This window comes from Loxodonta africana, chromosome 9, assembly GCF_030014295.1.
Source record: "Loxodonta africana isolate mLoxAfr1 chromosome 9, mLoxAfr1.hap2, whole genome shotgun sequence".
NCBI classification, from domain to species: Eukaryota; Metazoa; Chordata; class Mammalia; order Proboscidea; family Elephantidae; genus Loxodonta; species Loxodonta africana.
In genome coordinates, this window is record NC_087350.1 from 25658403 (window position 1) to 25681161 (window position 22759).

General features: G+C 38.0%; 1 protein-coding gene across 2 annotated transcripts in view; it reads left to right on the plus strand.

Moving 5' to 3' along the window:
• Positions 1 to 22759, plus strand: part of UBQLN1 (ubiquilin 1) — a 65668-nt gene that overhangs the window by 37382 nt on the left and 5527 nt on the right. For both annotated transcript variants that reach the window (XM_003407809.4, XM_003407808.4), the window contains exons 2-7: positions 3341 to 3492; positions 7425 to 7540; positions 13213 to 13475; positions 13930 to 14088; positions 14687 to 14921; positions 21017 to 21159. In XM_003407809.4, the coding sequence (XP_003407857.1) occupies positions 3341 to 3492; positions 7425 to 7540; positions 13213 to 13475; positions 13930 to 14088; positions 14687 to 14921; positions 21017 to 21159 (1068 nt within the window). The remainder of the gene's footprint in view (positions 1 to 3340; positions 3493 to 7424; positions 7541 to 13212; positions 13476 to 13929; positions 14089 to 14686; positions 14922 to 21016; positions 21160 to 22759) is intronic.

Genomic DNA, 22759 nt, shown 5'->3' on the forward strand with positions numbered 1-22759 from the left:
ATTATTTCTGGTAACTCCCAAGAGGAAAAATGAGATGTCTAATAATAGGAAGATGACTAAATTATGACCTTTCCATGTATATAGAATATTACGCAAATGGTGTTTTTTAAAAAACATTTGACCCTTTTTGTCTTGTCTGTTTTCTTTTAATTTATTGTGCTTTAAGTCAGAGCTTACAAATCAAGTCAGTTTCTTATACAAAAACTTATACATACCTTACTATGTATTCCTAGCTACTCTTCCCCCAATGAGACAGCATAGTCTTTCTCTCTACCCTGTATTCCCCGTGTCCATTCAGCCAGCTCCTATCCCCCCCCCCATCTTTCCTTCAAACGGGATTTGCCCACATACTCTCATGTGTCTACTTGAGCCAAGAAGCTCACTCCTCTCAAGTATCATTTTCTGTCTTATCGTCCAGTCCAGTCCCTTTCTGAAGAGTTGGATTCAGGAATGGTTCTACTCTTGGGCTAACAAAGGGTCTGGGGACCATAACCTCCGGGATCCCTCTAGTCTCAGTCAGACCATCAAGCCTGGTCTTTTTATGAGAATTTGAGGTCTGCATCCCCCTTTTCTCCTGCTCTATCAGGGATTCTCTGTTGTGTTCCCTGTCAGGGCAGTTATCGGTGGTAGCCAGGCACCGTCTAGTTCTTCCGGTCTCGGCTATGTAGTCTCTGGTTTAGGTGGCCCTTTCTGTCTCTTGGGCTCATCTTTACATTATGTCTTTGGTGTTCTTCATCCTCCTTAGCTCCACATGGCTTGGGACCATTGATGCATCTTAGATGACTGCTTGTTAGCATTTAAGATCCCAGATGCCACTCACCAAAGTGGGATGCAGAGTGTTTTCTTAATATATTTTGTTACGTCAGTTGACCTAGATGTCCCCTGAAACCATGGACCCAAACCCTCATCCCTGCTACTCTGGCCTCTGAAGTGTTCGGTTGTATTCAGGAAATGTCGTTGCTTTTGGTTTAGTCCTGCTGTGCTGACCTCTCCTGTATTGTGTGTTGTCTTTCCCTTCACCTAAAATAGGTCTTGTCTACTGTCTAATTAGTGAACACCCCTCTTCCTTCCTCCCCACCCTCATAACCATCAAAGAATATTTTCTTCTGTGTTTCAGCTTTTTCTGGGGTTCTTGTAATAGTGGTCTCATACAATATTCGTCCTTTTGCAACTGACTAATTTCACTGCGCATATACCTTCGAGATTCCTCCATGTTATGAGATGTTTCACGGATTCACTGTTGTTCTTAATCATTGCATAGTATTCCATAATGTGAATATACCATAATCTGTTTATCCATTGATGAGCACCTTGGTTGCTTCCATCTTTTCGCTATTGTGAACAGTGCTGCAGTGAACATGGGTGTGCATATATCTGTTCATGTGAATACTCTTATTTCTCTAGGATATATTCCAAGGAGTGGGATTGCTGGATCGTATGGTAGTTCTATTTCTAGCTTTTTAAGGAAGTGCCAAATCGATTTCCAAAGTGGTTGTACCATTTTACATTCCCACCAGCAGTGTATAAGTGTTTCAGTCTCTCCACAGCCTCTCCAACATTTATTATTTTGTGTTTTTTGGATTAATGCCAGCCTTGTTGGGGTAAGATGGTATCTCATTGTAGTTTTGATTTGCAGTTCTCTAATGGCTCATGATCATGAGCATTTCCTCATGTATCTGTTAGCCATCTGAATATCTTCTGTGGTGCAGTGCCTGTTCATATCTTTTGTCCATTTTTAAAATGTTTTTTTCGCCTTTTTGTTGTTGAGTTTTTACAGTAATTATGTAGGTTTTAGAGCTCAGACGTTGACTGGAATTGTAGCCAAAACTTTTTCCCAGTCTGTAGCTAATCTTTTTACTCTTTTGGTGAAGTCTTTGGACGAACATACGTGTTTGATTTTTAGGAGCTCCCAGTTACCTAGTTTCCCTTCTGGTGTTTGTGCATTCTTAATAATGTTTTGTATACTGTTCATGTCATGTGCAAATGGTGTTTTACAAAGGTTTTTTTGGTTAGAAATTGTTTATTTTGGATAAAAGGATTTTGTATCATATGATTTCAAATAGAAGAAAGAAAGCTCAGATGAAGAGGCTCCAAAATATTTACTGCAGTATAAATTTTTGTGTTATTTTTATTAAATATACATTTTTTTTGCATCTTTCAGCACCTCAGCAATGTACATGTGAGTGCATAAAAGTAAAAAAAGACAAAACAAAATCCAGTGTTACAACTTCATTATGGAACATTTCAGTCATAAACAAAAGTAGTGTGTAATGAACTTTGATGCAGATATTTCCCATCTTTAACTATGATTGACATATGGCCTGTCTTGTTTTATCTCTACCCTCCTATACCTCCCTTCCCTTGCCCCTGCTGGATTTTTAAAATCTCAGACATAAAGTGACTCACCAATTACTGTGACAACCAGAAGTGTCCCGATATATTTCCAGAACATCCCCTTAGGAATAGTTCCATCAACTACAGAACCACGGCTTATAGGGTAATGGGGTAGAGTGGTTTGAAGATGTGATGCTTTCACTGAATTAGGACTGATGGTTTACTGAGACAGTCTATTAATGTAGATTCCTGAACCCCCACCCTAACGTTTCCTGATTTAGACAGTCAGATGAAGCCTAAGCTTGCAGGTGATCGCGGAGGGGGTTTCAGACACCCTGATCTAGCATAGAATAAGTAAACTCTTACAGTGTGGTACCTTTTCTCTTGTTTGTTTTTATGTATTATTCTCCCCGGAAAGCCTTTCTTAGGGTTTTCCTGGTTACTTCCTAATCTTTCTTTACTTTTCACTTCTGGAAAGCCTGTGGTTTACTTGACTTGACTGACTGTCACCAGACTCCTCTCCTTCAGGAAAAAAATACTTGCTTTTTATCTTTGCATTTCCATGGTAGTGCTTGTTAATAAATATTGAACGAAAGAAGTGGGTATGATAGGTTGAGAATATGAGATTGTGTATATATTAAGCTGGAAAAAAACAAGGCTGGGCATAGAAGTCTTAAGGAATAGATTATTGTAAACTTGGTAAAAAGTCTGGTTGTGGCTTGAACTAAATTTGGCACTATTGACAACAATAAGGATATTGTGAAGAAATGAATTGTTGGGCCTCAGCAAAGATCCAGTGTAGGATATTTGCACCTACAACAAGACCTTTGCATTAGAGATAGTGAAATGCTAATAGTCATTTCCCACTGAGATCAAGATACAAGGACACGGGAAACATGTATCTTTACATTGTTTGAATTGTAGTATCTGTGGAATGGCCTCTCTGAGATAATTCTAGTAGCTTGATGCCATGAAAACACCTGTAATGCATATTTATTTTATTTAGTTCAAGGAAGAAATCTCTAAACGTTTCAAATCACACACCGACCAACTTGTGTTGATATTTGCGGGAAAAATTTTAAAAGATCAAGATACTTTGAGTCAGCATGGAATTCATGATGGACTTACTGTTCACCTTGTCATCAAAACACAAAACAGGTATGTTTTTAAAAGACACATAACTTTAAACTGTGAAAAAACATTTGTTTCTGTTTTTAAAATGACCACCGTTAATCTTTAAATGACTGCTCTACGCTGTTATTGATGTTTAAATGTATTACAATCCATTTCTTTGATGTTCTTGATAACAAATTGTTTAATAAAAACCAGTGTGATTCTATAGTGTTAATGCTTACATGTTTGTCAGACAACCATTTAATATTTTAGAAGGTTCATTAGTATTTAGCCATTATATCTAAATTACTTGAATTACAGAATAAGGAAATTAATACATTTTTAGCTATGCTTTTTGTTTTGGGGAAAGTTTTGGACAGAGATCAGGGGAAATTGATCTCTTCGGCAAACCACAAATCAGTAATCATATTTCATTAAATATAAGCCACCCTTGTGTTTTTTAAAGGCACTTTTGTGTATGACAAAGAAAGAGTATTTCCCATTAAACTGATACATTTCCTTATCACCTAAAATTTTTGTTTTATACACTGAGGCAAAGAGTTCTTAGACGTTTTTGGATGTGAATTTTTTTTTTAATTGTTACCACTCTTGTACATACATTCAAAGGGAAATATAAGTGAAATAAATTGGTCCTAAAACTGTTTCACATTCACAATCTGACTTTTGACTTAATCATCAGAATTTTTACTTAGTCATCAATGTCCATATTTTTCCATACTGTATCTGTACCAACAAGAGCACTGGTGCAGCATTTCTTCAGAGTGCTACCCTATTTTCCACAGGACTTTCTTCCAAGCCATTGATAACCCATTCTGCAAGTTGTTATGCATGTATTCCCCCAGCAGCAAATATTTGCTTCCCCGACGTTGAATAATGCCAGTTTAGTGCCAGTTAATGGTTTAAGTTTTCTGAAGACCCTTTATGTGGTAATTAAACTCAACATTTATGGTGTAACAATGCACTCAGTCACTCATTGGAAGTCACACAGCTAAGATGACGTGTGTGCAGACGTCACAATTGACACCTTGCCGTCAGCAGTTCTAAGACAGATCGTGATTTCAGAGATGTTAACATGAAAAAATATCTTAGAATCAATGAGTGAGATTCAAAACTTTTTAACAGGCAGATACCAGATGGAAGGGTTTTCTAGTAAAGTCTCATTTATGTTTTTACTCAAGATAATATTAAGTAGTAATCAGTTATTATTTGTATTGGTTTCTCAGCCTTCTTTTGGTGAGGGATCTTTCTTTTATTTTAATCTTTAGGTGAAAGCTTTATAGCTCAAGTTAATTTCTCACACAAAAGTTTAGGCACATATTGTTATGTGACACTAGTTGCAATTCCTATAATGTGGCAGCACATTCCCCTTTTCCACCCTGGGTTTCCCATGTCCATCTAACCAGCTCCCGTCCCTTCCTGCATTCTCATCCTGCCTCCGGACAGGAGCTGCCCATTTGGTCTCCTGTATCTGCTTGAACTAAACACGCTATTCACGAGTGTTATTTTACGTTTTATAGGCCAGTCTAATCTTTGTTTGAAGAGTGGTCTTTGGAGATGGTTTTAGTTCTGGGTTAGCAGAGTGTCCGGGGGCCATGGCTTTGAGTTGAGGGTTCCTACAGTCTTAGTCAGACCATTAAGTCTGGTCTGTTTACATGAATTTGAGTTCCGTTCCTTGCATTCCTCCTGCTCCATCAGGGACTCTCTTTCGTGTTCCCTGTCAGGGGGTGGTCATTGGTGGTAGCCGGGCACCATCTAGTTTTTCTGCTCTCAGGCTGATGGAATCTCTGGTTTCTGTGGCCTGTTTGTCTCTTGGGCTAATACTTTCCTTGTGTCTTTGGTGCTTTTAATTGTCCATTGCTACAAGTGGTTTGGGACCAGTTGATGTATCATGATGGGTACTCGCAAGGTATTAAGACCCCGGACGCCGTTCACTACAGTGGGATGCAGAACATTTTCTTAAAAAACTTTGTTAAGCCAGTTGACCTAGATGTCCCCAAAACCATGGTTCTGCAGACCTCAGCCCTAGCTACTCTGTCCCTCCAAGTGTTTGGTTATATTCAGGAAAGTTCTTAGCTTCTGGTTTAGTCCAGTTGTGCTTACTTCTCCTGTATTGTTTGTTGTCCTTCCTGTCACCCAAGATAATTCTTGTGTACTATCTAGTTAGTGAATTCTACTCTCCACCCTCGTAAACATCAAAGAATGTTTTCTTCTGTGTTTCAGCCTTTTCTTGAGTTCTTATAATAGTGGTCTCATACAATATTTGTCCTTTTGTGACTAACTTCACTCGGAGTAGTGCCTTCCAGTTTCATCCATGTTGTATTTCACGGATTCATCAGTGTTCTTTTTCATTGTGTAGTGTTCCATTGTGCGAATGTACCATAATTTGTTAATCCATTCGTCTGTTGATGGCCACCTAGGTTGTTTCCATCTTTTTGCTATTGTGAACAGTGCTGCAGTGAACATGGGTGTTCATATATCTGTGTGATAGCACTTATTTCTCTAGGGTATATTCCAAGGAGTGGGATTGCTGGATCATATGGTAGTTGTATTTCTAGCTTTTTAAGGACGTGCCAGATCGATTTTCAAAGTGGTTGTACCATTTTACATTCCCATAAGCAGTGTGTAAGTGTTTTAGTCTCCTACAACCTCTCCAACATTTATTATTTTGTGTTTTTTGGGTTAGTGCTAGCGATGTTGAAGTGAGATGGTATCTCATTGTAGTTTTGACTTACATTTCTCTAATGGCTAATGATCGCAAGCATTTCCTCATACATCTGTTTGCTGTCTCAGTGTCTTCCTTGGTGAAGTCTCTGTTCAAATCCTTTGCCCATGTTTTAATTGGGTTGTCTTTTTGTTGTTGAGGTTTTGGAGTATCTTATAGATTTTAGAGATTAGACCCTTATCGTAGCCAAATTTTTTCCCAGTCTCTTTTTACTCTTTTGGTGAAGTCTTTGAATGAGCATGAGTGTTTGATTTTTAGGTGCTCCCAGTTAAATCTAGTTTATCTTCTGGTGCTTGTGCACTGTTACGGTTCGTATTCTGTTTATGCCATGTATTGGGGCTCCTGGAGCCCTGGTGGCCCAGTGGTTAAGTGCTCGGCAGCTAACCAAAAGGTTGGCAGTTTGAATCCACCAAGCTGCTCCTTGGAAACCCTGTGGGACACTTCTGCTCTGTCCAGTAGGGTCGCTATGAGACAGTATTGACTTGATGACAGCAGGTTTCGTTTTTATTGGGGCTCCTAGCATTGTCTCTATTTTTTCTTCCATGATCTTTATTGTTTTAGATTTTATATTTTGGTCTTTGATCCATTTTGAGTTAGTGTTTGTACATGGTGTGAGGTATGGGTCTTGTTTCATTTTTTACAGATGGATATCCAGTTATGCCAGCACCATTTGTTAAAAGAGACCATCCTTTTCGCATGTAACACATTTTGGGCCTTTGACAAATATTAGCTGCTCATCTGGAGTCTCAGTTCTGTTCCATTGGTCTCTGTATCTGTTTTGTACCAGAGGGGATCTCTCTTTGTTTTTAATTTTTATTTTTTAACAATTTCAAAGGTCTGAATAACACTGCTCCTCACCTCTCAAAAACTAGAAGGGAATAAATAAAAAGAAATTTGTGTAGTTAAGTTTTGTGAATGTAACTGTGTCATTTATTCTTTTTCTTGAGGTCATCTGTTTGCCTCTCTTAAATAATCAATATGATTGACATTAATGGAATACGTATGTATATTATTTTAAAGGAGTAGGGCTAATCATAGTATATTTTTTATTTTGAAAGGTTTAAATATATATATTTTTTATATTTATGTTCCTTTTGCTTAGTTATCTCAGTATTTATGATAATTTGAGTTGGTCTGAAAACTTACACTTTATTTCTGTGTATTAGGATTTCAGAAGTTCTTTTAAAAATAATTAGCTCCACTGTTTACACTGCGATTTACTTATTTTACTTAGGCCTCAGGATCATTCAGCTCAGCAAACAAGTACCACTGGAAGCAATGCTACCACATCATCAGCTCCTAGTAGTAACTCCACATCTGGTTCTGCCACCAGCAGCCCTTTTGGTTTAGGTAAGTGCCTTTAGTCATTGCTGACTCACAGCAACCCTGTCTACAACAGAATGAATTGCTGCTCAGTCCTGTGCCATCTTCACAGTTGTTGCTGTGTTTGAGCCCATCGTTGCACCCACTGTGTCATTTCCTCTTTTGAGGGTTGTCGTCTTTTTTGTTGACCCTCTACTTTACCAAGCATGATTTCCTTCTCCAGGGACTGGTCCTCTTGATAACATATCCAAAGTACACGAGATGAAGTCTAACCATCCTTGTCTCTGAGGCGCATTTTGGCTGTATTTCTTCCAAGACAGATTTCTTTGTTCTTGATTGTATATTCAGTATTTTTTGCCACTACCACATTTCAAAGGTGTCAGTTCTTCAGTCTTCCTTATTCACTGTCCAGCTTTCACATGCATATGAGGCCATTGAAAACATCATGGCTTGGGTCAGGTGCACCTTAGTCCTCAAAGTGACATCTTGGCTTTTTAACACTTTAAAGAGGTCTTTTGTGACACATATGCCCAGTGCAATATGTTGTTTGATTTCTTGACTGCTTCTTCCATAGGCATTGATTGTGAATCTAAGTAAAATGAAATCTTTGACAACGTCAGTCTTTTCTCCGTTTATGATGATGTTGCTTATTGCTCCAGTTGTGAGGATTTTGTTTTCTTATGTAGAGGTGTAATCTGTACGGATCTTCATCAGTAAGTGTTTCAAGTCCTTTTCACTTTCATCAAGCAAAGTTGTGTCATCTGCATATTGCAGATTGTTGATGAGTCTTCCTCCAGTCCTGATGCTGAGTTCTTCATATAGTTTCTCTGATTATTAGCATACAGATCGAGTAAACATGGTGAAAGGATACAACCCTGATACACACTTTTCCCAATTTTAAACCATGCCTTTGTTCTTTTGGAACCACTGCCTCTTGGTCTATGTGCAGGTTCTGCATAGCGATGAAAAAGAACTGCCCCCCAAAGTAATTCTGGGTAAAATGACAAGAATAAAATATTAAGATACTTTAACAAAAACCCCCCAAATGTCTATACTACTACTGTAGGTTACGTCTATAACTGTAGGTAATGAAGCTGTTGGGAATACAGGTGTGCTTCGTTAGCTTATATGTACATTTAAACACATTCTGTCTTTAGTAATGAAAGAGGTGGTAGTGTACATTATGCCTGATGTAATCGCCATGTAATTGAATCTGAGGGAGATGAGCTAATTGTAGATCATGAGCTAGCCCTCTGAATATAATGCTGTCATTTATAAAATGATCAGACTGCTGAAGTGATTTTCTAACTGTCCTGAACACATATAGAAGGACTGGGACTCGGGAGGAAGCCTAGTGGCTAAGGATCTCCTTCTGCATCAGCCAAAACTACTGTTATTCCAATGGATCAGCCATTGAAAACCCTGTGAAGCACAGTTCTACTCTGACATGCATGGGGTGCTTTGAGTTGGAATCGACTCTAGAGCGATTGGCTCGTTTACTTCTTTGTTTCCATCCGGAAAGAAAGAGAAGTGAGAAATGAGAGAATATCTGCCAACCTATAATCCTAGGCCAATTACCAACTTTTCTGGACCTTCAGTTTCCCAGCTGTGCAGCACTGGGCTGGACTGGATAATTGCTGCGGTCCACTTCTGGGGCTTCCACACTGTCTCCTCTACAGAGGGCTTCGCCTTCGGTGTCCTAGGGCTCATGTTGATTCATTACACGTAAACCCAATTATCTGGAGCCCCCAAACTTGCATGATGAAAAGAGGAAGAGCGATTCTGGGATAAGGAGAGGCCTGACAATCTGCTTCCGAAAAATCATTGCCATGAAAACCTTGTGGAATGCAGTTCTATTCTGACATACATTAGGCTACCATGAGTTGGAATCAACTCATCAGTAACTGACAGCAACTCAGATTTTAAATCACTCTCTGTTAATGCTTAACAATCTCTGCTTGAAATTTTGTTCAAGTCCCATGATACTGTTTGGCCCTGGTTAATTTCCTGATGAATTTTTTCTCCCCTGTTGTGGGTTTCTTTTCTTCCTGCCTTGTGTATGTACTGTTTGCTTTTGAGTGATACTATCCTAAATACTTCTGTATCCTTGTGACTCTGAAATCTATACCTCAACCCACACCACTTCTGAACTCTTGTCTTGTATTCAACGCTGAGATATCACCTGATGTTCTCTTAAGTACTTTAACCTGTATGTTTCTTCTCAGGGAACAAACAAGAACAGAAAACAGTCAAATTCAAAAACTATCATCTTTCTCCTCAAATCACTACCTCTCCCCACTAAGTCTCTTGATGATAACCTTTCTTTTTTCCTGCCCCATACAGTTATTAACCATTGCTGTTCACTAGATTCAGGCCCTCAACTTTTCTCATGTCATGTTTGCTCTGGTTCATTTTCACAGTGCTGTTAGAATAAGAACAAATGACTGTTGTGCTTAAAATCTTTCCAGGCTCTTTGTCATGTAGCCTTTGCCTGTCTGTCCTTACTTCTTATCACATCTCAACAGATATATTAATAAGGATAGGCTATCCTGTGGTAATAGATAACCCCCGAACTTAGTGGCTTATTACAACGAAGCTTAGTTTCTTGCTGTAGAACTTTCATTCTATATTTTGTACACTGGTTAGTGAGGCCCCATCTACATAGTCTCCCTCAGGGCTCAAGCTAATGGAATTCTGCTATCTTGGAGCTGCATAACTGGCAACATGGCAGAAGAGATAGCTAAAGGATCTCAATTGGATCTTCTTTTTTTTTTTTGGCAAGAAGTGACACACGTCATTTTGTACAGTCCTTTGGCTGTGGCTAGTCCTGTGACCCTGCCCAACAGCAAAAGGCTAGAAAACATAAAGCTGTACATTGGAAACCCTGATGGTGTAGTGGTTAAGTCCTATGGCTGCTAACCAAAAAGCTGGCAGTTCAAATCCACCAGGCACTCCTTGGAAGCTCTGTGGGGCAGTTCTGCTCTCCCATTTAGGGTTGCTATGAGTCAGAATCGATTTGACGGCAGCGGGGGGTTTTTGGGGGGGGGGGGGCGGGGGGCGTGGAATGTTTAGTGAGCACCATATCTGCCATACCAGTCATACTGAACTTTTTGCAGTTCAAGAGTGCTTCAGTATAGAATTGAGAATCCAGAAATAAACCCACACGTCTATGGTCAGTGGATTTTTGACAAGGGTGCTAAGTCCATTTGATGGGTACAGAAGAGTTCTTCAATAAATGGTGTTGGGAATTGGATTTCCACGTGCAGAAAAATGAACCAGGATCCATGCCTCACATCATACACAAAGACAAATTCAAAATAGGTTCAGGACCTAAATGTGGGAGAACTAAAACCATAAAATTCTTGGAAGAAAATGCAGGACAAGGCTGTTGAGCCTAGCTTTTAACAATGGATTATCGAATATAGGAGCAAAAGCACAGACAGCAAAAGACAAAATAGATAAATGGGACCTAATAAAATTAAAAACTTTTGTTCATCAAAAGACTTTACCAAAAAGGTGAAAAGATAAGCTACTGCCTGGAAGAATATCTTTGGAAACCATATATCTGATAATCTAATAATGAAAATATATGTAAAATAGGCAAAGAACTTGAATAGATATTTACCCAAAGAGGACATTCAGATAGACATCAAACACATGAAAAGATCCTCAGTGTCATCAGCTGTAAGAGAGCTGTAAATCAAAACCACAACGAGACACCATTTCACTCCTACTAGGATGGCTAAAAAAAAAAAAAAACAAAACCCTAGAAAATAACAAATGTTGGTGAGGATGTGAGGGAATTGGAGCAATTATCCATTGCTGGTGGGAAAGCAAAATGGTAGAGCTGTTGTGGAAAACAGTGTGGCAGTTCCTCAGAGAACTAAAAATAGAACTACTATATGACCTAGTGGTTCCACTCCTGGTACATACCCAAAAGACGTGAAAGCAGAGACTCAAAAAGAGACTTATACACCAGTGTTCATTGCAAGTACTATTCACAATAGGCAAGAGGTGGGAGCAGCTTAAATGTAGATCAGTGGATGAATGGATAAACAAAATGCAGTACATACATACAATAGAATACTACTCTACCAGTAAGAAATGAAGTCTGGATACATGCTACAGTATGGATGGACCATGAAGACATTCAGAGTTTATTAGTGATTACCAAGGGTGGGAGGGAGGGGGAAAGGGAAAGTTATTGCTTACGGAGTACTGAATTTCGATTTATGGTGATGGAAAAATGGCATTAAGAATAGAGTTGCGCAGCTGATTAATGTACTGAATTTTTTCATACATAACACGCCCACACACATAATGCACATAGTGTACCTAGGAAAATAATGCATGAGGGGGTTGCAAGGTTGGCAGAAAAAACATACAATGTGTGTGTTATTTGCATGAAAAATGGTAGTTGCTTTCAATAAATTACACCTGTAAAAAGTTGAATCGGCAAAAATGTGCCTCAGTAAATTTGTCTGCCCCCCCTGCCCCCTTTCTTCAAATGATGTTTGTTGTGCTTGGTTTTAAATTCCCTCTTAACTCTCTACTTTTCATCAACTTACTCTTTAACTGCCGTTTGTTCTTGGGAAAGCAGCCCTCCCACATACACCACTATACTGTCATAATACCTTGTGAATATCTTTAATAAAGTACTTATTCACATCCATGTAGGCATTTTTTTTCCCTTGTCTGTCTTTCCCACTAGATTGAGTTCTAATGGTAGTAACTGTTTCTCTTTTTGACAACATATAGTGAAGTCCCTGACATAGGTATAGACGGTGTCCAGTAAGTGAGGAATGAATGCATGTAATTTTAAGAAAGTGAACATTTTGTGATAAGAGCTTAATCTTCCTTTTGGATCTGTTAGGTTTCTCCATGATTTAATTCCTCCAAAGAAAAATGTATTTTCTCTCCCTTTGATTGGTAGCAGCTCTGTCCTAACCAGAGCTTATAGGTGAATTCTGCCGTTAGAAGTATAGTCCAAATATGTAGTTTTTATTCCTTTTTTCTTTAGGTGGCATGTGAAAGTATATTTAGTTGGCCATTTTATTATATAAACTTAGTTATCAAAGTGAGTAAGTTTTTGGCTAATTTGATTTATAAAGGAATTAAACATGTATTTATGAAAGTAATAGGAATTGTATTTTTGTTTTCAAATGGTTTCCTATAATGGAATATAGATTCAATTAATATTTTTTAAAATAATTTTTATTGTGCTTTAAGTGAAAGTTTACAAATCAAGTCAGTCTCTCACACAAAAACTTATATACACCTTGCTACATACTCCCTATTACTCTCCCCCTAATGAGACAGCCTGCTCTCTCCCTCCACTCTCTCTTTTCGTGTCCGTTTTGCCAGCTTCTAACCCCCTCCACCCTCTCATCTCCCCTCCAGGCAGGAGATGCCAACAGAGTCTCAAGTGTCCACCTAATCCAAGAAGCTCACGCCTCACCAGCATCCCTCTCCAACCCATTGTCTAGTCTAATCCGTGTCTGAAGAGTTGGCCTCGGGAATGGTTCCTGTCCTGGGCCAACAGAAGGTCTGGGGGCCATGACCACTGGGGTCCTTCTAGTCTCAGTCAGACCATTAAGTCTGGTCTTTCAATTAATATTTTTGTATCTTTGTATTTTAGTCTGGTCATGTTAATAATTTCTGACTTTCACTTACGTGTCTTTGCTCCCTTATCTTTTTAGGTGGCCTTGGAGGGCTTGCAGGTCTGAGTAGCTTGGGTTTGAATACGTCCAACTTCTCTGAACTACAGAGCCAAATGCAGCGGCAACTTATGTCCAACCCTGAAATGATGGTCCAGATCATGGAAAATCCCTTTGTCCAGAGCATGCTGTCAAATCCTGACCTGATGAGGCAGTTAATTATGGCCAATCCACAAATGCAGCAGTTGATACAGAGAAATCCAGAAATCAGTCACATGCTGAATAATCCAGATATAATGAGACAAGTATGTGGAAAGTTCTTTTAATTCATTTAACTAAGAAATTATATGGTGATTTCTTATTTAATTTCCTACGGTTAAAGAGCTTGACCTATGGCTAGGCTAAAGAGAGAAATTCTGATTTTTGTTTAGGAAAGTCACCAAAGCTCTAATTTGGACTATAGTTTGAATGCTGAATTCTCTGCTGCATTTTAAGATGTTTGCAAACAGTTTAATTTGTAGATTGAAGAAACAAAAAAAGAATTTAATTCAGGAGATGAGCATCCACTCAGAGTACTTCCTTCCTTGTTACTCGATATTATTTGACTGTTAGCTTCCTTTTTGAAGTGAAATCCTACAGGAATTATTTAAAATAAGTTTTTGATTTAAATATTGAAGACTTTGCTAATTCATGGGATTAGAAACTTTGTAAAAGGTCATTCATGCGTATTTCAGTGCTTTTTTATTGAAATCATCTTAGACACTGGAACTTGCCAGGAATCCAGCAATGATGCAGGAAATGATGAGAAACCAGGACCGAGCCTTGAGCAACCTGGAAAGCATCCCAGGGGGATACAATGCCTTACGGCGTATGTACACTGATATCCAAGAGCCGATGCTGAGTGCTGCGCAAGAACAGGTCAGACACTACTGCAAGGCTTGGGCTGAGGGCTAGCTCCTTTTATAACACAAATGTGTGTGTGATTGAGGGTGTCTTAGTTATCTAGTGCTACTGTAACAGAAATACCACAAGTGGGTGGTTTTAAAGAACAAGTTTATTTTTTCATAGTTTAGGAGACTAGAAGTCCAAATTCAGAACACTGGTTCTAGGGGAAGGCTCTCTCTTTGTTGACTCTGGGGGAACATCCTTGTCTCAGCTTCTGTAGCCCTGGCATTTCTCAGTTTATTGATGGTGTTCACTTGGCATCTGCTCCCCCCGCCTCTCACACTTTGTGCTTATGTGCCTCTGTGTCTGTGCTGCTCTTTATATCACTTAGAAATGATTAGAGAACACACCCTATGCTGATATGGTCTTACTTACGTAACAAAGGACTTATTTCCAAATAGGATTACATTCACGGGTACAGGGCTCAGGACTCCAACACCTATTTTTGGAGGACAGAATTCATAACAGAGGGGCGCTTTTATTTGGGAATATTTTTCATGGGGAAGAAAAGTTTCTTGTCAGTTACTTAAAACAAAAGCTTATTCTTTGATTTTTGTATCTTTCTTTACAGTTTGGTGGTAATCCATTTGCTTCCTTAGTGAGCAGTCCATCCTCAGGTGAAGGTAGTCAGCCTTCCCGTACAGAAAATAGAGATCCGTTACCCAATCCATGGGCTCCGCAGGCTTCCCAGAGCTCATCAGCTTCCAGTGGCACCGCTAGCACCGTGAGTGGCGCCGGTGGCAGTACTGCCAGTGGCACTGCTGGGCAGAGTACTGCTGCGCCCAGTGTGGGGCCTGGAGTAGGAGGTATGTTCATAACTCACTTTTTTTTCTTTGTTGTTCTCATTTGTGTGAATAATGAGAACATTTCTTACACTGTTTTCTCTATGTTTGTGTATGGGGGGTTAATTGCCTTTCACATTGCAATTTTTTTTTTTTTAAGCAAACTTTAAATATGTGATGATTAGGGTTTTCACGTGTGTGCACTATAGTGTAAAGGGTCACTGAAGATTTCCAGAGGCAGTTTTGTGTTTTTATGATGTGAGGAGAGGAGGGTGGTGGTCTCATCTCAGCAGTAGGGAAACTGAGATGCAGAGGGAACATATCATCCCCCGTGTAGCTGTTACTAGAGTACCTTTCCTGGCTTTGGTTTGGCTTTGAATTCTGGGTCAGTGGATTCTCAAACACCAGTCACGACACCAGGGCTAAACTGGCTGTATCAGATCACCTGCCAAGTTGGTTAAAAACCAGATTCCCAGATCTTTACCGCAGAGCTCGTGGATCCTTTTTTTTTTTTCCCTGTAAATTAGACTTAATAAATGGGTGTCCTTTTCCCAACTAATCAGATATTTACATGGCTGATGTTTTACCTATGAATTAGGTCGAAGATCAGTAGTAGCCAGAGTGACTATTTTAGTCCTAATATTTAGTATATAAATAGGAAGAAATGAAAGATGAGAGGGTCTGGACATATTTTAAAAGATGCCTGTGTCTTGGCAGAGGAAGTGGAAAGATGAAGTGATAGATGAGGAATTTTAAAATTATTTGCTGAGAGAAGAATTCAGAATGGGAAAAGTAATCGATAGACAAAGTGGTATATTTTCTTTTATAGGGTACAGTAGATGTCGTGAGGTTTCTGGGTACAGGTTTTATAAAAACTGAAGTACAGGCAGTTCCCGAATTATGAGTGAGTTCCGTTCCTAAGCCTACCTTTAAGTCGAATTTGTACTTAGTCAGAACAGTTAGTAGGGTTTGTATCTAACATCAGCTAAGTGGTTGTCTTAATACATAATGTACCTTTCTGTGCATAAAAAACTTTAAAGAAACACCTCCAGGTACACTGAAACATCTTTAACATAATAATACAGTAATAATAATAATGTTTTGATGTGCATTGTAAAGTAGGCCTGTTTATTAGGGACCATTGTGTGTACCTTGAGTTTTTAATATAATAGGCTTTATCGGTGTTATTTCATACTATGGGTTGTACATTCAAAACCTGGGGACTGCCTATAAGACCATTTCTAATAAAGAAAAACAGTTCTGTATTCTTCTTACTACTTATTTGGTTATTATTAACAATCTTAAGAGAGAGATGCTTTATTCCCATCTTAAAGGTCATAGGGCAGACAACAAAGATTTCCTAGCTAGTAGGGTATTATTTTTTTAACTGTTGATACAGTAACATTTCATGTTAATGTTTCCATCAAAGGAAAACAAACAGCAAAAATGAACTTACTGTGCTAGCCTATCATATTGTCAGCATATTCAAACATTAGTGTGATTGTTTGGAGTCTCTGGATGCTGCAAATGGTTAACATACTCTGTTGCTAACTGAAAGAAGTCCACCCAGAGGCACCTTGGAAGAAAGGCCTAATGGTCTACTTCCAGAAAATTAGCCCTTGAAAACCCTGTGGAGCTCAGCTCTACTCCGACAACACATGGGGTCACCACTAGTTGGAATCAACTCAACAGCAGCTGGTTTCTGGTTTTATTATGATTGTTACTTATCTCTTTGAGGTTTGATACATACACGTATGCATCATATATATATACACACACGTACACGTACATACATAAACATATATTTGAAATCTGTGACTCTTTTTTGCCCTGTAAGCAGTTGCTGTCGAACTAAAACCAAACTCGTTGCTGTCAAGTTGATTCCAACTCATTTGACCCTATAATCCCTCTAGAAGGTGAGAAAAATCTTAGAGCAGGGATCAGCAAAGTTTTCTATAAAGGATTAGGTAATAAATATTTTAGGGTTTGTGGGCCAGGAGACAAAATAAAAAGTATTACAAGAGAAAGTAAATTTCCACAAACTTTTTTGTTGATGTAATTAAAAATAATTGAGTACAATATTCTGGCAGACGTACCTGCTAGTGAGAGAAATGGAATTCTTTTTTTGAAAACATTTTGCTTAATTGGAGCTCTCACAGTGTTTCGTGTAATCAAAACTGATGGTAAATGTTCTTCTGTTAATGCTGTTACGTAGTGAGATTTTACTTATTTCATCTTTGAAAATGTCTTTTGACACAGCTGTGTACTCATGGTTTTAATTGAGCATATTCAGTGCTTGGAGGGCATTTATAGAATTCTATTATGAAATTGTTGTTTTGCATTTTACTTTTAGCATGTTATTACATTTCAGATTAATCACTTCCAGTTGAAGGCTAGGTGGTAGCCCCTCAATTGCACATTAAATAAATTTTGAAATATGAAATTTCTGTTTGCCCTTGCATTGAGATCTGAAAAAATGCTGGAGGAACTGTAGTTTGAGCTAGAAAAATATATCCACTGCAGATTTGTGTGGGAGTGGAGATCTTGTTTTATTTAACTTTTGACAGTATGGAAATTGTATAAAGCATCTTGACATCGCTTGTTATTCAAATAATATTAGCTGTTGTTGAGTCAACTTTGCCATAGTACGTTTCACATGTAAATGCTGTTTTGCCTTGTAATTTTTGGTTGGATTCATTAAGAAACCTTATCAAGACTCTAGCAGAAACTATTTTCCAAAGTCATTGATTGTTTGAAAATGATGATTAGGTAATGCTGTTCATTCAAAAAATTTCCATCTTGGCCCTTAGCTGAGAAAATTGCAATAAAATTTTATCTGCTAAAGTTAGGCAGGTCAGGATATTGAGCTTTTGACAGAGCTGTTTATAACAAAAATCCATGGAACTGACTGTTGATATTACTACTGGTCAGTAACATAGATTCAGATATTTTCCACAGAGTACCAGCTGTTACATAAAATGATAAACAACCATAGTCTTTAAATAGCATATAGTTGTACAACCTTTGTAAATTGGTTTAACTGATCTTTTTTTCTGTTCCACACATATTTTTACCACCATCACATCTTAGCAGATTCTGCTTCAGGTTGTACTGAATTAGTTTTTTCTCAGATTCTTTGAAAACAGTCTCTTCTGCAGTTGTTCTATGCTATTTATAGAGGCCAGTTTTTCAGTTCAATCTTGACATTGTAAGTGAGCAGTTTCAGTAACATTTGTATGTTCATCAAGAACCTAGAAAACCACTCAAAATAATTTGCATTGTTTTTTAATTGAATATTGACGTTGCATCCAGTGTTTTTAACTCTGTGAGCAAGTGTGCTCCCTGAAAAGCTAGTAACAAGTTTATTTTATCTGGATACGTTTTATTCGCTGCTGCAATCAAACATGATTTAATCATGCTAATCATGATGCATGGTTTTCTTTGCCTAGCTAACCAATAAGCCACTTAGAAATTTAACTTTGATTGCAGCCTTGTTATCTTTTTTTTTTTGTTTTTATGAAGAAATTTGGCTGTGATGAGGTATTTCACTTCGAATTTTATAATTTTTCTGACTGTTGCTTTCATGTAAGTTGGGAATATTGTGATGAGTGCTTAGTCAGGCACTGTTGACATATCTTGTATTCTTTTAGCACAGCTGTAGTGTCACTGGAGGAGCCCTGGTAGCACAGTGGTTAAGCCCTTGGCTGCTAACTGGAAAGTTGTCAGTTCAGACTCACCGGCCCCTCTGCGGAGAAAGTTGTGGCAGTCTGCTTTTGTAAAGATATACTGTGGAGCAGCTCTACCTTGTCCTATAGTATAGTGTTGCTGTGAGTTGGAATTGGCTCAATGGCGATGGTTTGGGTATTCTGTTTTGTTTTATAGTGTCATTGCATAATCACATTTGTTTTGCCAATTCATTTGATATAAATTGCACTGTGCCTGAAATGTGCGAGATTCATACTCTACTTCTCTTTTTTATCTTTTTCTGACATGATTGATCTATGTATGCCCTGGTAAAATAGGAAGACAATAACGTGGTACACGCAGTACACATAACGCTTGAAACACTGTAGAGTTTTAAGTGAGTCTGAGATCTGTGGTTCACCTGTCAACAGTGTGAAGCAATCAGAGCCACGTACAGGCTCTGTTCCAGCTACAGTAATGTGCCACATAAGTTATTCGGGCAGTATCCAACTGCATATATGTCCACGGTCCCATGAGGTTATATTCTTTACTTTATTCTCTACAGAGCAACGAATAATAAGAGGTCTGGTAATCTAATCTCTGTACTGTCATGAGTGTGTCTCATGACAAAGTACCTCCCTGGGTCTCTCTTGTCTGCACAGGGAAGGGGGGTTGGGCTGCACGTATACAGACATTCTTTAAGGCTCCAAAGGCAGAACCAAAACGCATGAGTGACTGCAGGCCCGCTCACAGCAGGTCAGCAGACTTCTTGGTGTTGACTTGCCTGATGAGGACACAAGGGGAGTGAGGCCGGGGTCAGACTAACCCCCCAGTACCCACTGACTGGGATCGCCACCCCTGAGCCTGCACGTTCCACTTCCACCCGCTCAAAGTGCAGGTGTGGGTAGGGGATGGGGGGCTTTGCGGAGGGAAGGGGCGGCTGCCGTTACCCATATGAGGCAGCAGCATGGCTTGGGATACAGGAGTCGGGGCTTCAGCACTGAGAGGAGGAGCCGGCAGCTGCACCAGCACCATTGTTTGCTAACATCCTATTTCACAGAATGCATCGTGGATGTTAAGAGACACGTAACTATACTCAATTCAGCTTTTGTAGCAAAAAAGCCATAGATAGTATGTAAAGGATTGAGCTTGGCTCTGTTCCAATAAAATATTAATTGCGGACATTTGGAACTATATGGAATTTCACATAATTTTCATATATCTCAAAGTAATTTTATTTTTTTTCTCAACCATTTAAAACTGTTAAAATCAGTCTTAATTCTTGGGCTGTACAAAAAGTGTGCTGGATTTGCTCTGCAGGCTGTAGTTTGCCAAATTCTGTCTTTATAGTATTCTTGGACTCTAGGATATGGTAAAAAGCTAAATAGAAACTTATAACCTGAGAAAATAGGAAAACTAGTAAATATTAAAAAGCAATATCCGATTTATAATAAGCTTATAAACAACAGAATTATTATAAACTAGAAAGATAAGGATCAGACATTTGAAGCCTGATAAAACTACATTTCAAGAATAGCTGATGGGGAATGAAAAAATTAATGAGTTTACATAATGAGCTTGAGAATATATTTGAGTATATCTAGCCAGTAGTTGAAAATTTGGGGTATAAATTAACAAAGTAAATAGTTCCCAAAGTTTACCTAAGTGTATAGCGGAATCATCACAATGAATTTCACATAGCCCTCAGCAGAAAGAGACGAGAAAACAGGAATGGAAACAGAAAGCACTTTGCACATTAACTAATTTGTCACAACCATTCTATGAAGTAGCCACTATTTTCTCCATTTTACAAATGAGGAAACTGAAGTATGAAGTTAATTAACTTGCCCAAGATTACATAGTTATCTTAGACTTGAACCCAGGAAATCTGGCTCCAGACGCTGCTCTTACTTACTTTGCTGCACAGTCTCACAAATATTACATGTCCCTGCCATTTCCCTCAAGAGTGCCATTGCTCATAGTGAAAATGGGCAAGAAGACTTCCTTCTTTCTTAAGTGTGAACATAATGAGCGCTGAATATGATTCTAATGAAGCGATCTTTTGCACTGTTGAAGCTAAAGTTATCTTAGACTTCTTCACTTTATGAGATTTTTTAGTAGTAATTTTGACCATATCTAATTTTTCCCTTTAATTGACTTTAGAACCCATCTCTTTTGTAAGATGCGAGTTTATTGTAAATGCAATGAGAACATTCAAAATTATAAATCCTCCTTTACTGGTATATGTACTTACGGGCATGTATTTTTAGAGATCTTAATTTTAAAATTCTTTCTTGGTTCAATGATACGTAATATGTATACTCATCTGCAGTTGCTGAAATTATGCATAATATATATTGTATTTTAAAGCATTAACTTTTGTTTATATACCTTTTCCTTAATAAGTCTTTATTTTTTTTAAAACAAACTTTCAGCTAGTATGTTCAACACTCCAGGAATGCAGAGTTTGTTGCAACAAATAACCGAAAATCCACAACTCATGCAGAATATGTTGTCTGCCCCCTACATGAGAAGCATGATGCAGTCACTAAGCCAGAACCCCGATCTTGCTGCACAGGTAAGCTGTAATTGTATTATAAAGAACTGTACAGTGTGGATTGCAGTAACCTAATCAGATAATTGTGTTACTGGCTCATTTGTGTTATGTTTACTATTTAATACACTAGAAACGTAAGGAAATGACATCTCCAATGTTTTGGACAGTTTGTCTGTTTATACTAAGTGAATAATTCATATATTATTATCCCTACCATTCACTGGCTAGAAAGAAGTGCAGGTTTACTTTTTATCTACTATAAACTTTGTTCGGGGTTAAGTACAAAAGTTCTGTGTTGCTCTCCCTTTTGAAGATACTTTCTTCAGTGAAATGAAAATCTTGAAAGTAATTAAGAACAGTGTTAATACATTTGAAATACTTTTATTTATTAGATCACTCAGATTCTGAGGTTTAGTCATACTCAAAATGGCAGTTATGAAAAGTAGAAATGTAGCCTGAAATTATTTATTGAAGAGAGAGGGAAATTTATGGAAACAATTTTCTCATTCTTACGTTAAAGATTTTCCCCTCTGAAGTTAGTATAAACCAAACCTGTTGCTGTCGAGTCGATTCTGACCCATAGTGACTCTGTAGGACAGAGTGGAACTGCCCCGTAAGGTTTCCAAGGAGCTCCTGGTGGATTCGAACTGCCGACCTTTTGGTTAGCAGCCATAGTTCTTAACCACTGCACCACCAAGGTTTCCAAAGTAGTGTACTGGTCCTTTATTAATTTATTCATTTTCTGTTTTCTCAAGAGCCTATGACTAAGTAAATTAGTGGCTCTCAACCCTGGCTATATATTTACAATCATTAGGGGAATTTTAAAAATAATACTGATGCCTAGCCCCATTCTGAGAGACACCCCACCCTTCTCTCACCCCCTAGTTTCTAACTGTACGTTTCAGTGACCTAAGAGAGTCTGATATAATTGCATTGGGTCTTTTTTTTCCCCCTCCTCCGAGTTACTTAGATTTGAAGAACCGTGGAGAATGTGAAATATGCCTTGATCATCTATAATTTATATTTATTGTTTATTAATATTAGTTTTTCATTTTTTTATTAGAAGTGGTTTCTTTAGAGTGTTAGGAATTTGCAATACCTTCCTTTAGAGTTTATTTCCATCTCTGAAATTGAAAAGCATTTAAAATTAGTCATTTTTCTTTATTACATTAAATGAAATGGTATTTATTTTCTAAATTCTGGAGCCATAGCGATTGATGTACATAGTAGATGTCTTTGAGATATAATCCTCAGTACTAACTTCTCTCATAAAATTTGTGGAATTGGAAATAATTAAATAAGTTTTTATGAGAAGTTTTGTACAATATTTTAATGTTGCATATTTCAGGTAGGTTTTATGAGAGATTGTTTATTTGTACAAAATTGCTGCACTGAGGTTAGCATTAAGTGCCTCAACTGACTGTGAGCCATTTTTGACAGTGAAATAAATGTTCACATTTGTTTAAAATTATAAAATATGTATGTAGAGTTGATCCTATTTCTTTTTAAATGTACGTTTTGCTAATTAATAATTAGTATTCAGTGTACATCTTGACTTTAAAATTTGTCTTTAACAAGCACATTCCAAGCCATATATAATAATAACAATAAATTTACATTT